This window comes from Coenobita brevimanus, chromosome 6 (genome assembly GCF_032717465.1).
Source record: "Coenobita brevimanus isolate Jiangsu-jjx chromosome 6, ASM3271746v2, whole genome shotgun sequence".
NCBI classification, from domain to species: Eukaryota; Metazoa; Arthropoda; class Malacostraca; order Decapoda; family Coenobitidae; genus Coenobita; species Coenobita brevimanus.
This window is the reverse complement of record NC_136959.1, coordinates 55627940-55644787: the sequence shown is the minus strand read 5'-3', so window position 1 is coordinate 55644787 and position 16848 is coordinate 55627940. Positions and strand designations below refer to the sequence as shown.

The following is a 16848-nucleotide window of genomic DNA, read 5'->3' as shown; positions in this document are numbered from 1 at the left end:
ACGCATCCCATTACATGTTAAATATACCCCGATATACATTATCCCGCCTAACGATGGGTTTTTACTGAACCAACTGCATCGCTAAACTGGGGTATACTAAGAATGATGTAAAATGAATAACATGAGGCAGTTATATAGCAGAAGGTAACACTTACATACATTTCTTGATCTGAATGAATGTGTAATGTATTACTCTGCGCAGGGGGCACAGTACAGTGAAGCCCCAAGTTTGGCGACATCATGGTTAGCAGTGGCCTGCAAATATTCCCAAACACCAGGTTTCGCGCAAAAACTGCTCCATTCACGGGGAGAAGATATAAACAAATTGCACACACGGAAAGCGATCGTCACTTGTTCACCGCCATTGCTGCAAACTCACTATGCCCCACGCGTTGTGTGTTTATACCTGCTCCCTCAGCCTTTTCTTCTGTGCCGTGCCGCTCATGTCCCTGGTTTTACTCTCGCGTTATGGCGTCCTGCTGCTCTGGAGGTTTGGGAGGCGGTCCTGGGGGTGAGAAAGGGGCCGGTAGGAGGTCGGAACCACCAAGTAAGAAAGGTAAGGGGAAAGTGAAACATGACTACAGTGTTGGTGTTAAGAAGCATGTGTATAACAATGATTTGAAAAGTAAAACTGGTGCAGATGGACCAGGGTGCCAAGAATTCTGAAATTTGTAAAATGTTTTAAGATTTCTGAGTCAACAGTGAGAAGCATGAGGAAGAAGCACAGTGAGTTAGCAGCTAACCTTAGGCTAGCCAAGAAGTACTTTGTTAGTGGTGGAAGTGTTGGTAGTGCCAGGCAAGTTACTTATACGTCAGACTACAACAGTTTCATAATTATGCTGGGATATTCTTTTGGTCTAGTGTCTTAACAGTTGGTCTCGGGATGATGCTAGTGTCTCTGGTCCTGAGATACAGGACCAGACCCACCTCACTTATGTTGCAGTTGCCAAGAAACTGCAGGTCAAGGAGCCTCCTCATTTCACAGCTTCAAGGGGCAGGCTGCACTGGTTCAGGGCCAGAACTAAGGTGAAGCATGCTCCATACCAGGGTGAGGCTCAGTTTGCTGATGTGGAAGCGGCCAGGGCATTTTCAGAGGTTGTGGAGAAGCCGATCAGGGATGGCAACTATTCTCTGGAGCAAGTATACAACTGTGACAAGACAGGTTTGTACCAGAAGTGGTCACCAAGGTCCACCTTTTTATCAGTGTCAGAGAGGTAGGCCAGGGGGGTAAAGATGGCAAAAGACCACTTCACCACACTCCTGACCACCAACGCTTCCGGTACACACCAGTTGAAGCCCCTCATCACTTTACCAGTCAAAATGGCCTCGCCCCTACAGACATGCGAACAAGGACAGACTTCCTGGCTATGTCTAGCTCCAAGGGATACATAACCTCTTAAGTGTCTCTCGACTGGTTTGACCACCATTTTGTCCCCAAGGCCAGACACCACTGCCGTGTCAAGAACCTGGATTTCAAAGTTATCCTGTTCATGGATAATGCTTCCGGTCACACATGGTTCCTGGTGGGGCGGCATTCCTCACTGGAAGTGGTGTTCATACCTGCCAACACCACCTCCAAAATCCAGCCGATGGACCAGGAGGTCATTGGCAACACTAAGGTAATTTACTACCGCAACGATCACTACAAGATGCGGACTGAGACGGACTCCTTGGAGGAGCTGAGGAACATCGAGGAGAATGTTGTTGCTGAGCAGGGAAGTGACCCTGTCCTGTCAACATCTTCTGCCAGTCCAGAAGTTTTGTGTGTGAAGCAGTTTTGGAGGAGGTTAAATACTTGGCAGGCAGTAGAGATGTTCGTCGCTGCCTGGAAATCCCTGATCCCAGCCACTCTTCTCCATGCTTGGAAGCTGCTGCTGCCTGCTCTCTTACAGCCTCAGCCTGGCAGGCAGGAGCATGATGTGCTGTTGGCAGACACACTCAAGTCAGTGTGGCAGATCGCACTTCCTGGGTTTGCTGACGTAACCAACAGTGAATTGGAGCACTTGATCGGCCACACACCAGCAGGGTCTGTTGTAGAAATATTTGAGTGGGAGGAGGACAATATGGTACACCAGCAGCCAGTAGAGCAGCCAAAAGACGACAAAACTTAACGTCATCACTTTTATCATGGCTGCTCACTTTCGAGAATTTGCAAGAGAAAGTCAGCCTGGCAGAGTTTGCCAACAAGCATGAGTGCCTGTTCCATGTTCCTGCATTAGCAAAGCTGATAAACACTGTGTTCAGTGAGAAAGTGAATGCAAGACTGCAACCTCTGAAAATCCGCTACCTCAGCAGACCCTGGGAAGTGGAAGAGGTGGAAGGCCAAGTGCAAGCAGCAGGAGCAGATTAGCATGGATCACAACCCAGTGAAGATGCCATCATGGACCTGCTTGAGAATGAGGAGCTCTGTGGGTTTGTGCAGGAGTAGTAGACAGAAGAGATGCAGCACAGGATGGATGTGTTGCGTGGAGAGGCAGAGGCAGCAGAGGAAGAGGAGGGTGAAGGTGTCAGAAGTGGTGGGGCACAGTAGCCTCATCACCTGCCTTGGAAAATTGCACCCCCATTCCTTCCAGTAAGTGGCTCACTCCAACCTTCCAAGTGAGTTTCCTTGCCTATTATGTCCATGCATCCATCATTCAATCCCATGTCGTCCCATGAGGAGTGCAGGAGCCTGGGGCTAGGCAAGTTGGTCCTGACATTTAAGATGAGAGTGACCAGCCTCACTCATCCCTGAACAATAAACCCCAATCACCCCTAACATTAGTTGCTTTTTAAGTGTGATCAGAAAATTTTACATTGCATAAATGGATTTTAGGGGTAGATGGCATGGGACCCAGAACCAATTAGCCAATACATAGGATCAATGCCTCAACTTTAATGGTTTCATGGTTCGTGGTACTTTTCACAGAACCAACTAGATGTGAAATGCAGGGCTCCACTGTATAACCATGAGTTCCTGATGTATTTGCTTCCCAAGATTTCAAATACAGACACTCTAGTTTTGAAGACTAGTTAACCCCTTAACCGCGGGCTAGTTTTGCTTTGACTTGCGGCTCCTGCGGGCATATTCGTGCTCTGACTGACTCTCTAAAAATATTTGCCAAAAATCAGTTATTAGTCCTAGAATATTAAAATCACATATGCTTTTGGCACATACCTTCAGCTTTCTCCTGGGGTGTTTGTTGAGCCTTCATCGAGTACCATGGGACTTGTGGAGACCTCTGAAATTGGGTTACGAAGTCTCCACTTTACACTTCCCGACAACCCGTAATATGATTACCACAGCCTGATATTATCACTAGAAACACTGTTCTATGATTCTCAAATAGTTTGGAATCCATACTCCAAAAAAAAAAAAAAAAAAACACTGTGAAAGCAATGAAAATTACAAGGGCGTATGACCTTCCCACTTGACATCGTTCGCCGCTGGTGTTCTGTCATTTATTATTCATAAAAACACTCACAGTTTATATTTCTATTACTATATAACACTTATATATATCTACAGTCTTTATCCATAAGTTTCCTTCAGTAATAGTAGTTTATTGTCACTGTAGGGATTCAATTTCTCTTTCAGTAAAATATGTAGCATTCACTTTCTCATCCTGTATACTAGCGTTGAGAGTGAATGTCACTTTTACCTTCACTCTCATAACTCATAGTATTCATACATGCTAGAGTGAAACTTTCACTTTCATTAATCCTAGTATATATACTCGTATTCTTATAATACTACTCATTTACATTTCTATTTACGTTCTCTATTTTATTTACATTATTTACATTTCTATTTTATTTACACTGTGTTAGGCACTGTCTCTTGCAGTAACTTATAAAACTATTTTCCACTGTTCACTTATTTTTACATTCATTGCTTTCACTTGCTGTTTACACATTAATTACAATTCCACTAGCACTGTCTTACTCACCAGAAAGATCGTAGTCACTCTCTATCAATTGTCAGCCCTTTACCTCTTTCCACACGAGGTTCAGTAGGGGGTAGAGGTCACAGGGCCCTTTGCATGGGGCTAAAACGCGGCGGAAGTTAGCAGGCGCGAATCTGACGTACTTTCACCTTGAAAGATGACAGTAAACTGATACTGGTGGGCTGGGGTGGCCTACCTAGGGAGAATGCATTACTGCCAAAGTCAGCCTCGTGAGAGCTGCTAATATATAGCTATGAAATGATTGGCAGGAAATCTAGACAATACATTATAAATTAGGTAGTTCCACTTAAGCTTCTCCCTTCCCTCCTTATATATATTTTTATTACGAGAATAGATTATACGGCATATTTCAAGGGGAAATAAACAGCGAAAATTAGCGAACAAGTGCACGTGAGGTGTTGTCAGGTGATAATTAACCAATTCCAGGTGTATGGCACTATCACTTACCTTATTTCTTTTTGGTATATATTATTTGGTATAAGAATAGGGCATAGGGCTTATTTCAATGGATGAAATCAGTGGGAAATTCCAGGGAAGATTTACTTAGCGTAGAATACAGTGTGGTGGCCTGCAATAATTAGGTAGTTCCAGGTGAATGTAAATATCACTTAGGCTTCTCCCTTCCTTTCTTATATATAATTTTATTACGAGAATAGATTATACGGCATATTTCAAGGGGAAATAAACAGCGAAAATTAGCGAACGAGTGCACGTGAGGTGTTCTCAGGTGATAATTAGCCAATTCCAGGTGTATGGCACTCTCACTTACCTTATTTCTTTTTTGTATATATTATTTGGTATAAGAATAGGGCATAGGGCTTATTTCAATGGATGAAATCAGTGGAAAATCCAGGGAAGATTTACTTAGCGTAGCACGGCCGGGCAGGCGAGAGGAGAGGGTAATGGAGGGGAGGTAGGGAGAGGAGTCAAGAACGGGGAGAAATGGCTAAATTGTCAACAGTGGATGGAAGTACAGATGAGATTAGGAGTGCTGAATAGTGTTGGACATTGGCAGTACTGATAGATGATACAAGCCACCACTTGAAAGCCCGGGCAAATTCAAAATAACACAGAATCGCAAAAGTGACGCCCCGCAGTATGATCCCTTGCTCCCATGCGTCACGAAAGTGACGCCCCATGGTTAAGGGATTAAGGAAAATTCGTATGACTATAATACCCTACCGTATTTTCAAATGATATGGTGATGACAGAGCAAGAATAAGGATGCCACAACAGTGATATTATTCTTATTAAGAATACCTTACCTGCAGTAGCAGCATGACGATTCTCCCTTTTATTCTCTGTCTTCCCTTTGCTTATGATAATTATAATTAGCTACGTTACTACCAAGATATTAAGAATATATGGAGTGGAGCGGAAATTGTTGAGTGCTGTGAAGAGTATGTACGAAAGAGCTAGGGCTACGGTGCGAGTGGATGGTGAGCTGAGTGAGTTCTTTGATCTCAATGTGGGACTGAAACAGGGTTGTGTGATGTCTCCATGGCTGTTTAATATATACATGGATGGGGTTGTAAAGGAGGTGCAAGGTAGGGCAGTGGATGTGGGGGTGGCTCTAATGAACGAGGGTGAGATTTGGAAGATTCCGATGTTGCTGTTTGGTGATGATACAGTATTGTTGAGTGAAGATGAATGGGAGTTGCAAAGTTTGGTGAATGAATCTGGGACAGTGTGTAGGAAGAGGAATCTGAAAGATAATGTAAACAAGAGTAAAGTTATGGTGTTGGAGAGGAATGAAGTCACAGAATGTACACTGAGGTTGGATGGTGAGGATATGGAGAATGTGAGTGCATTCAAGTACTTGGGGTAGCGTGATGAGTAAGGATGGAACTTTGGGGGATGAAGTGCGTGAAAGGGTACAGCAGGGAAGGAAGGTTGTTGTTTCACTGAAAGCAGTGATGAGAAACAGGGAGGTGAGTGTGGAAGTTATGAAGTCACTGCATGATAGTATTGTGATCCCTACCCTGACGTAAGGAAGCGAGGCGTGGGCCTTGCAAGAGGGGAACAAGTCAAGAGTGAGAGCAGTGGAAATGAGTTACTTGAGAGGAGCACGTGGAGTGACATGGAGGGACAGGTTGACGAATGAAGTGAAGGAACGTTGTGGGGTGGATGTGGATGTGGTTGAGAAGATTAGGTGAAATACACTGAGGTGGTTTGAACATGTGGAGAGAATGGAGAATGAAAGACTGATTAAAAGGGTGTATGTAGGTGAGGTGGAGGGAGGGAGAGGGAGGGGTAGACCGAGGATGAGGTGGAGGGATGGAGCTGAGAGGTATATGAGGGAGGGGGGAGTGAGTTGGGGGGAGGGTAGTCAAATGGTGGGTGACAGAGCTACTTGGAGGCATTTTGTCTGCAGCCACCCTTTGCGGAATTAGGGCGTCGGGCTATGGATAGATAGATTACCAACTGATGCAAAAAAAAAATTCAGTTGTAAGGAGGTACGACAAATTTTACCTTTTTCTCTTACACTAGGCAGTAAAGAGGACCAAAACGTGCATTTATATACTCTTACAGTGAAAAAGCACATACAGTACTTTTGTTTCATCTTTTAATCTGTAATATCTTTCATTTGAATGAAAGTGCTATTTCCTGCATATCTGAAAATGCTTATTTGGATGTTTTGAACTCAGTGATTTATGAACCTCTGCATTTTATTACTCTTGGTAGTCATTTCTGAGGACACTAGGCTGTGATACAAGCTGACATTCTCCAGGGAGGTCCAACTCTTAGCATATTTTCAAGGCTCTTCCTTTACATTTTATTCACTGATGGCCCTCTGGCTTATATTTATTCTTCTAGAAAGTTTTCTGAATGGAAAACTGGCCAAATGCAGTGAAATAACTGCATGTTTTTTTAGTATAAGTTGTCTCCTTTCATGCTAGTTGATCGAGCCGTTTAAAATAGCTTACTAACTTATGTCGCTTTCCCGCTTTCTGTTGTCATCCTTGGTGACAATAGAAACAGAACAACTGACTCTAAATTAGACCCTAGTATTGTAATGGAAATTATTTTATAAATAAAAATAACTGAATTTAATTGTTCATTGAGGGTCTTTTCTATTCAATCTTACGCTACTAAAAAATTATTGCTCGTTACCATACTAGATTTGAACTCCCCAAATTATTCCTGACTGTCCCCGAGCAATAGTTGTGAAATTTCAGTCAGTTCTGGTTAGGATTTCCTGTTATTGTAACTAACGAACTGCTTCTACAATTCTGAAATATACCAGTACTTTGGCATTTACTTACTGTTTTCTGTAACAGTTTTACAAAACAGGTTTCACATTGTAAAGATATAAGGAAGAGTATGTGCATTATTGCTGACCAAAATTATCTGGATACTTTGCCATCACTTCTTAGGCCAACTGTACTAAAGAAAGAGTAGAATGAGGAAGAGGAGTGTTTGAGAGAATGAGAAAGGTGTGTGAAGATAAGGTAGCCTGGAAGTGCTTCTGTCACAGCCATCCCCTGTCCAGGGGTTCTCAGGGGGTAGCAAGGCATTTGAGATGATGATGATGATGAAATCAGAACCAGTCATTATTGCTTTGTACAATATCTTTTACATCCGATGAACATTCCCTTCAGCTTCTTACTGCTTCCTTGTACCTGATACTTATTCCTCCCAACCACAGTCTTGGTGCACGTTAACCATGGGTGTACGTGTGGACCATACCTGGACCCAGCACGAGTTGGTGACCTCCCAGTGCAGTTTGGGCCTGGGAGTCTCAATCGGGTGGTACGGGAGTCGGTGCAGGCCCTGGTAGATGCTGCACCAGACCCTCATGCGGTCACTGCACTTCTTCCCACTGGCCATGGAAAGGTCATTATTAAGAGTGAGTATCAGCATCAAGGGGATTACATTGGTCATTTAACCTTAACCCCTTTAGTCTGATGACATTAAAATTGAATTCTCCTGACCCTAGATGACTTGTGGCATGGGAGACACTTTCTGAACTTCTCCCCCAAATTAAAGAACATCATCTGGTTGTAGCAGTACTAAAATTAAAAGTACAGTTTACCATTGTACTGGATGGTTTGAAATGTACTGGACTGTGATTACCTACCCTATAAACCTACCTAGGATACCTACACTCCAAGGGGTCGGGGGAATAATGTAGCTATAGCTCTAACCAATAATTGCACAGTGGAAAATTGAGTATTGCTTGTTTCATTGCCAGTATAATTTTCTGTTAAAGGAGTGGTGGCTATAACAAAGAATTTGCAGTTTTACTTCATGTTCCCAAATGTAATTTCTTTGAAAATAAAAATACAGTTTTGATATCATTTATATCACTCGTCCCTTTGCTGTTGGTATCTACCATCCCTTTATTTTTTATTTTTTTAATAATAATACAATAATATTTACTCCTTTCTCTGTTACACATGCACATGTATGTATGCATGTGCAGAGTACATCGTGCTTCATCTCTCACAAAGCTCCATTTCACCAGCTCACCTTCCTACTTGTTTCTTAATCCTATTCTCCCATTTCTTTGTGGGAAATGTGATAATGTTCACAGAAACATCAACTGTCCCCCCTATTTTGACAACAATTTTTACTTCCACAGCCACAGTTGGGGGAGAAACAGAGACTCATCGCCTGCCACCCCTAGAAAAGGTTGAGGACTTCTGGGGCGTCTTGGAAAGTTTGTTTGAAGAGCTCATGTGCTGTGAGAATTTCTATACACAGCAGCCTGTCACCCAGTGTACCAAGTGTGCTCGCCAGAGTCTTGCGCAGTTCAAGAGAGGTATTATCGAGTCTGTGCTCAGATTCTAATGAAAACAAAAACGTTTAGTGCACATCGTTGCCAGGGTTTTGAGGTTGGAGTCAGATACAGTATACAGTAGTAATTTTTTACCCTAACCTTACCACAAAAGTTTATGGTCAGACCATCAAGAAAAAAAGGGCTCTTTATATATAGTAGTATGGTCTTGGTCCACTGTTTCTATACACTTGACCCTCCCTTTTCCGTACCCCAATTTCCTGGACTTCGGATTTCACGGACATGGGCTGAGGCCGGGCAATATTATCAAATGCCTGACATATGCCCGTACAAGTCCGCGATTCTCACAAAAATCTGGCCATTATTCCCTCATATAAAACTATAAGCAGTCTGCTGCACAACACAGTATAATTTTAGAAAGGTTTAGACTTGATAAAGGCCATTTGTAACACACATAAAAAGATATTTTCATACATTAAAAGCATCATGGCCACCATCCTGCTTCACCCCACCGGTTCCTTCCAGCTCGTGGCATTAATTGTATTTATATTTACGTTACTTCAGTATGTACTGCATTTATATTTATGTTATTGTGTCATTGTTATTATTTTATGTAGTGTGTGTGTTAGTTATGTTGGTATAGGTGGCCTACATTCCAGAATGCTCTAGAATATCGGAATAATTGCTGGACAGTATTGGAGAATTCAGACAAAGTATGGTAAAAGTACGGGGAATAGTATTTGGGGCCGGACTTTTGGGGTTCCCGGACTGATCTTATCCCCCTTTTAGTCCGGGAAATGGAGGGTTGAGAGTATTTGTTTCCCTCATGAGATACGCACAGTTTAGTGAATTTCATGTTTTTCATGACCATGACCCTTGACCTCTGACCTTTTTTGCCTTGCATTAATCTCTTGTCTTTTTGATGGACCTTAATCATTATTCCAAATTTTTGTGTCCATTGGTTCTTCATTTTCTTCATGACCTTGACCTTAATATTTTTCACATACTTAATTTCATCACTTGTTTCTCTGTGAAACAGGAAATTAGTTACTGTATTTGTGAAAATCATGTTTAGTTACATGGAGAGACAGACAGACAGACAAATCGGGAAGAGGTAGAGCGTTGTGGTGTTGCTTCGGATGTGCTAGAAAGCATTAGGAGAAGTATCTTGAGATGGTTTGCCCATGTGAAGAGAATGGAGAATTAGAAACTGAATAGCAAGGTATATGATGAGATGGAGAGGAGGAGAGGAAGGGGGATACTGAGTATGTGATGGTGGGAGGGGATGGGGAGGTATATTAGAGAGGGAGGTATGAGTTGAAGAGGGCAACCTTGTGGTGGAGGACAGGCTGGCATGGAAGTACAGTAATTCATTTGTGGCCACCCCTTTGAGAATTAAGACACTGGACTATGAACTGATAGACAGATTGTGCCTCTGATGGTCCTTGGTCATTATTCTAAATTTGATAAAATTCCATCCCGTAGTTTTCCACAGAAGTACTGAACCTCCCCCCGCCCCACATAGTCTTTAGTGGCACCACCAATATTCCCCCATCCTCCCACCCACTCATACTTGAACTTTCCCACATTAAATCTGTCTGGTGTGAACTTGTGGAACTTCCTTTTTGGTGTTCACTGGGTTTACTTATACTTGGAGCGCTCACCATCCACTCATTCAGTGTAGTGCTGCTTTGGGTGTCTGCCCTTTCCTCTCTTCCTTCCTTCCTCTTCAGTCTTTCCTCTTCCTTCTGCCTACGGGTGACTTTACACTCCCTCTTCTTTCTTTCCTTCATTTTTTCCTCATCCTTCTTCCTGTGGGTGACTTTACACTGAGTGACAAGCCAAATGGTCTCCATTTCACCAGGAAACCATTTTCTAAACTGGGTGGGAACCATATAACCAAATTATGGCACCTGGCGGTTTAGTGGGTAATGAAGGTGCTTCAGTTGGATTGAGTCTGTGTAGGTTTATATCCAAGGGGTGGTTGGTGTTTATTGTCCACATAATGCCACTCAGAAATGAGTAAAGCTGGTCACTCATCTCATGTGTCAGTACCAACTTCCTTAGCCACTGGCTTCCACGCTCCTCACGGGGCAACATAGGATTGGATGATGGATGGATCATTGTTAACCAAAACTGGATCATTGTTAACCATGTCTTCATGATGTGTCTTTACAAAACTAAATAATCATTTAGAGGTAACCGGAGGTTAAAAATAGTAACATCCATTGGTATCATTCTCTTTGGGGAGGATAGAGGCTAGGCTACTGTAGCCCACAGCTAACTTATGCCCAGGGTTGCCTTTTATAATGATAGAAATGATGATGAAATACTCCAGTCATTACCTCCGCCAACGAAGTTGGAGGGGGTTATGTATTCACCTAGGTGTGCCTGTCTGTCTGTTTGTCCAGATGATATCTCCAAAAGTTCTCAATGAATTCAATGAAATATGAGGGAAGGGTGGGCCATGGACCAAGAAAGAATTGATTACGTTTTGGGATGTATCTGGATCTAGTTCCTATGTATATCATCTCCAAAAGCTCTCAGTGAATATCAATGAAATTTTGTGGAAGAGTGGGCGATGGGTCAAGGAACAACTGATTAAATTTGGGGACAGATTGAAACATTGTATTTAGGGCACAGCCATCATCCTAACCAGAGTCCTTTATTACTTGACCATGACTGGAGATGACAAGAACAAATTAAAATCATACTCAAAGGATTAAAGCAAGAACTCTACAAGACTGGATGAGCCTTGTGAATTTTGGAGTACCCATATCAATTTGTGAAGGAGATAATCATACAAAAGTCTGAAGAAATATTAATAAATGGATAACAGTAATTTAAAGCAGATGCAGGGCATTATGCATGGGACTTTTATACATCAGCACTTAATGTATGTATATTACTTTATCATCACATCCTTGTGGTGAATTATTTCTCTAGTGATTGCTGTTCAACATAATTCACATCCTTGTGGTGAATTATTTCTCTAGTGATTGCTGTTCAACATAATTTTTTTTAGTATTTTTCAGTCATCATCGTCCGGACCTCCTTTCCCACCCTAGGGCAGGGTGAGGAGTAGCAGTGTCCAGACTGCCCAAGTTTGCCCAGTTCAATGGGCGACACTTCCATTCGCTCATCATTCAAGCCCCCGTAATGCTGGCTCTGTCTGATACGCCAAAAACTTTCACCACATTCTGTAGCTTCGTATAAACTTATCTGATAGAGTCTGGCCGAACTCTGTCACATACAAAAAGGGGTACTGGATCTTTGATCATGCGTTTCTCTTACAACATTCATCCACTGAGCTCTTGTCAGTCCCCTAGCCTGACTGACTTCCATACCTCTCTTCTTCACACACACATTCACTGTATCCCTCCACCTTCTCGTTGGCTTACCTTACCTCCTCCCTTCTTCAGATTTGCTCAGATATACCTTTTTCACCACTCTATTATTATCCATTTTCTCCACATGACCATACCATCTCAGTACACTCTCTTCGATTCTGGTGTCCACAGACTTCCTCATTCCGCATCTTTTACAAATCACACTATTTTTTATCTTATCCACTCTCTGTACTCCACACACATTCCTCAGCAGTCCCATCTCCACTGCTCTCGCTCTTGGCTTTTCAACTTCACGCCACACCATAGTCTTACATCCATATGTTAAAGTTGGCACTAACACTTCTTCATGTAAGTATCGTGCATCTGCAACAGTCAAGCCTCATTTTCTTATCAAGGTCATCATAGCACTAGCTACTTTCCATACTTGAGTCACTCTACTTTCCACTTCTTCTGCACATTTTCCTCTCTCTTTCTATTACTATACCCTGGTATTTGAACTCTCTCACCAATTCCAGTCTCTCTCCATTCACTGTAGCATCACACTGGGAGTCACCTTTTCTCCCGAGTACCATCACTTTACTCTTTTTTACATTTACTTTCAAGGCACGATGCTCACAGACATTAGCAAAACTCTGCAATAGTCTACCAAGCTCTTGTCTGATATTTGCAAGTGGCACTGCATCATCAGCATGCAACAGATTAGAGATATTCCATCCATCACCATTCATTACCAGTGCCATCCCTATCTCCTTTATTTTTGTTGCAGTGGTAGGTGGGGGTGCTCACCATCAACTCACTTGATGTAATGCTGCTTTGGGTGTCTGCCCTATCCTTTCTACCATCCTTCCTCTTCTCTCATTCTTTCCTTCACTCCTTCCTCTTTCTTTTGCCCATGGGTGACTTTACACTCTCTCTTCTGTCTTTCTTTCCTTCACCGTTTCCTCTTCCTTATGCCTGCTGGTAACTCTGTACTGAGTGACAAGCCAAATGGTTTCCTCTGCACCAGGAAACCACTTACCAAATTATGTTGCATGGTGTTTTAGTGTGTAATTAATGTGCTTTAGTCAGATTGAGCCAGTGCAGGTTTATATCCAAGATGTGGTTGGGATTTATTGCTCATGTAATGCCACTTAGGGATAAGTGAGCTGGTCACTCTCATCTTAAATGTCAGGACCAACTTGCCTAGCCCCGGGTTCCTATGCATCTCATGGGGCGACATAGGATTGGAGGATGGGTAGATGGATTTACTTCTGTCATCACTCCATCCATATATATTGAACAACCATGGGGACATCACACAACCTTTTCACACACCCACATTGATCATGAACCATTCACTGAGATGCCCATTTACCCCTACACATGCCTCACAACCATCTTGACAGCACCTAGCAGCTTACCATCTACACTGTACATGCGTAAAACCTTCCATTATCCTTCTGTCTACTTTGTCATATGCGTTTTCCTGATCCATAAATACCACAAACACTTTATAGTCCTTCTCAAAAGCCTTCTCCACTATGTCTCTCAGCAAATATTTGATCCACACATCCTCTGCCACTCCTAAAGCCGCCCTGTTCATCACTCACTAGGACTTCTGATATATCTCTTACTTCCTCTGTAATAATTCTTCCGTATGCCTTTCCTGCCACACTCAGTAGACTTATGCCATGATAATTCTTGCACTCACATCACTCATATTTACTTTTTTTTGCAGGGGTACAGTCTCTGCCTTTTTCTACTCTACTGGCACAGTTTTGCTTATCCGTGCCTTCTTACATATCTCCAACAAGCACTTCATTCTGTTCTTTCCACTACACTTAATCATCTCTGCATACACCTCATCAGCACCATCTGCTTTCCCATTTTTCAGCTGCTTTACAGTGCTCTTCACCTCTGCGAGTGTCATGTTTCCTGCCACTGCATTCCTTCTGTGCACACCCCCAAAACCAGTCATGTTTACAGCCGCTCTGCTCTCTCCATTCTTATTTATCAGGCTTTCAAAATGTTCTTTCCATCTGGTCCACACTTCATTCCCATCCATCCATCATCCGATCCTATGTTGCCCCATGAGGAATGTAGGAGCCTGGGGCTAGGCAAGTTGGTCCTGACATTTAAGATGAGAGTGACCAGCCTCACTCATCCCTGAGTTCCATTACGTGAGCAATAAACCCCAACCACCCCTTGAATATAAACCTGCACTGGCTCAATCTGACTGGAGCGCCATAATTACCCACAAAACCACCAGGCACCAATATTAAGTTATATGGTTACCACCCAGCATAAGAAATGGTTTCCTGGTGTACAGGAAACCATTTGGCTTGTCACTCAGTGTAGAGTCAGATGGGTTAATAATCTACCACTTACATTCTTCACACTTTCACATTTCTTTCCCTTGTCACTTCTACATTTTTGCACCTCTTTCCAGAATAACTTCTATTTTCAGAGTAATTTTGCTTTTTTTTTTTTTTCTTAGATTATCATTTACCTCCTTCTTTTTCCTTTTCAATAGTCGCTTTACGTGCTTCTTGCTCTTAATATATTCAGTAATTTTCTACTGAACCACTGTTCTGTTACCACTCCTGCCATATCTTCCTCTTTTCCTCCACTGCTCACTTAACCTCTTCATCCCACCATGCCATACCTTTCCTCTTTGTTGTTACTCTTGCCACACCACTCACTGCATTAGCATTCCTAACTAAGCAGTCCCTATATGCATGCCACAGGCTGTTCAGATCCATTTCATTCCAGTTCACTGATTCCAACTCCTCCCCTATTTTGTCCTGTATTATGATCCTCAGCTTCTCGACTTTCAGTCTTTCTTCCTGACTGCTCCTTTTTATCCTGGTCCACCTCACACCTCTCAGCTTGATCTTGCATACCACAATCATATGATCTGATAGACCTCCTCATCATCCTCTCACAGCCCTCGTATCAAAAACCATGCCCAGCATCGACCTCTCTAAGAGCATGTAATCAATCAGACTCCTTTCAACACGATTCCTGTTCCCTCTATCCTGTGTATATTTATACGCACGTTTGTGGTTGAAATATGAGTTGCAAATGCACAACCTCCTTTCCTGACACATATCCTTCAGTCGCTTCCCATTATCATTTTCTTCTGGTACTCCAGGAAGGTGGAAGGATATGGTGGATGAATGTGTGACGAAGAGAGGTATGGAAGTCAGTGAGGGTAGGGGACTGACAAGGGATCGAGCTGGCTGGAGGACTGTTGTGAGAAGAGGTGCATGATCAGGGATCTGGCACCCTTTTTAACGTGACAGCGTCCGGATTAACACTATGGGATACGTTTATGTAAAGCTACAGAATGTGGTGAATGTTTCTGGCATATCAGATAGAGCTAGGTTTCCAGGGGCTTGAATGAAGAGTGAATGGAAGTTTTACCCATTGGACTGGGCAAACTTAGGCTGTCTGGACATTGCTACTCTTCACCCTGCCCTCAGGTGGAAATGGAGGTCCGGATGATGACTCCATTACAAACCATTATATCATACTCAGGACCAGTGCCTAGTCTTCTATTCATATCACCAGTTATGATCACTTTATAGCTCCTGGACATTTCTCCCACTGCATTTTTCAGTACTTTTAAGTTGATTTTTGTACCTCACCAGAGCAAGAAGCAGCACAACAAGTGAGTGGAGGGGTGAAGCGTCCTGCCCCGACTGACGCGACAGAGCCTGTCACCCCACCGAACCCACCAAAAGTACCTAAACAAGGTTAGTGATGGCACAAGGAGGGGAAGTACAGCGATCCCTTGGTTAAAGCGGTTTTTGTAATCAGTGCAAGATGAAAATCTGGATCCCTGCCGTTGTAGCGATTTTTCGGCAGAAAAACACTATTATGGCATCCCAGAGGTGGTTTCTGCCGACAATGTTGATGCAGTGTCTGTGGTTTCTGATGGCATTGAGGGATTCAGAGATGAAGCCCTACTCAAGGAGTTAATCCATTGGTGGCAACCACTAACCCACCACCCCCAGCCAAGCCTTTGAACCCCTTGCTTCAAGCCCATCTCATGTCTCTGGCACGTGTTTCTTCCTTATTATGATCCATTAATTACAGTCCATTAACCTAACCATGCCTGTGTGTGTTTCTGTTACTTACCATAACACTATAACGGACTAATTGGGGCCCAAGCCATTCCAAAAAAAGCAAAATTCCGATAAAAGCAAGATCTGGACTTCCCCCTGCTAACCCAGCCTTTTTCCAATATATCAGACTAATTTGGATTGTACCAATGGTTTTTAAACTGTTTTCCCTACCATTGCAGTACTGTACTGTACTATACATTCACTACAATAATCAAATGGTATAATACATATACATTAATAATATTGTACTGAACACTGATAAACATGTCTTTTGTTTACCTGATTGTGGTGAACATAGCTGAAGTTGTCAGGCAGTCCAGACTGCTTCTGGCTTTATCAGACTTTGATATATAAGATTTTAGTCTGGTAGCTCCTCAGTTCCGACAAAAGCGAATTCTGGTCTATTGAAGTTTGTTATATCAAGATTTTACTGCATGTGTATTTAGTATTCTAAATTATTGTAAAAGGGAAAATTTGTAAAGGGAAAATTTGGGGTGCCTGGTACCAATTGGGATAAATTCCATAGGTTTTGTGTATTCGTTATCGTGCAGTTTTGATATTGTGCGCCATGTTTGGTACCATTTATGCATGATAACCAAGGGATCAGTGTCGTAACTCGCTTGTTTGCCTCGGTAATTACCGTGCCTGGAAATCTTGATTTGAGTTGCATAAAAGACTGCATATCCTGGTAGGTGACCTGA

At 42.7% G+C, this 16848-nt stretch overlaps 1 protein-coding gene across 4 annotated transcripts in view; it reads left to right on the top strand.

Annotated features, from left to right (window-relative positions):
- Scm (Polycomb protein Scm) overlaps positions 1-16848 on the top strand; it is a 142989-nt gene that overhangs the window by 101451 nt on the left and 24690 nt on the right. For all 4 annotated transcript variants that reach the window (XM_080272369.1, XM_080272345.1, XM_080272360.1 and 1 more), the window contains exons 10-12: positions 7597-7797; positions 8533-8712; positions 15671-15775. In XM_080272369.1, the coding sequence (XP_080128495.1) occupies positions 7597-7797; positions 8533-8712; positions 15671-15775 (486 nt within the window). The remainder of the gene's footprint in view (positions 1-7596; positions 7798-8532; positions 8713-15670; positions 15776-16848) is intronic.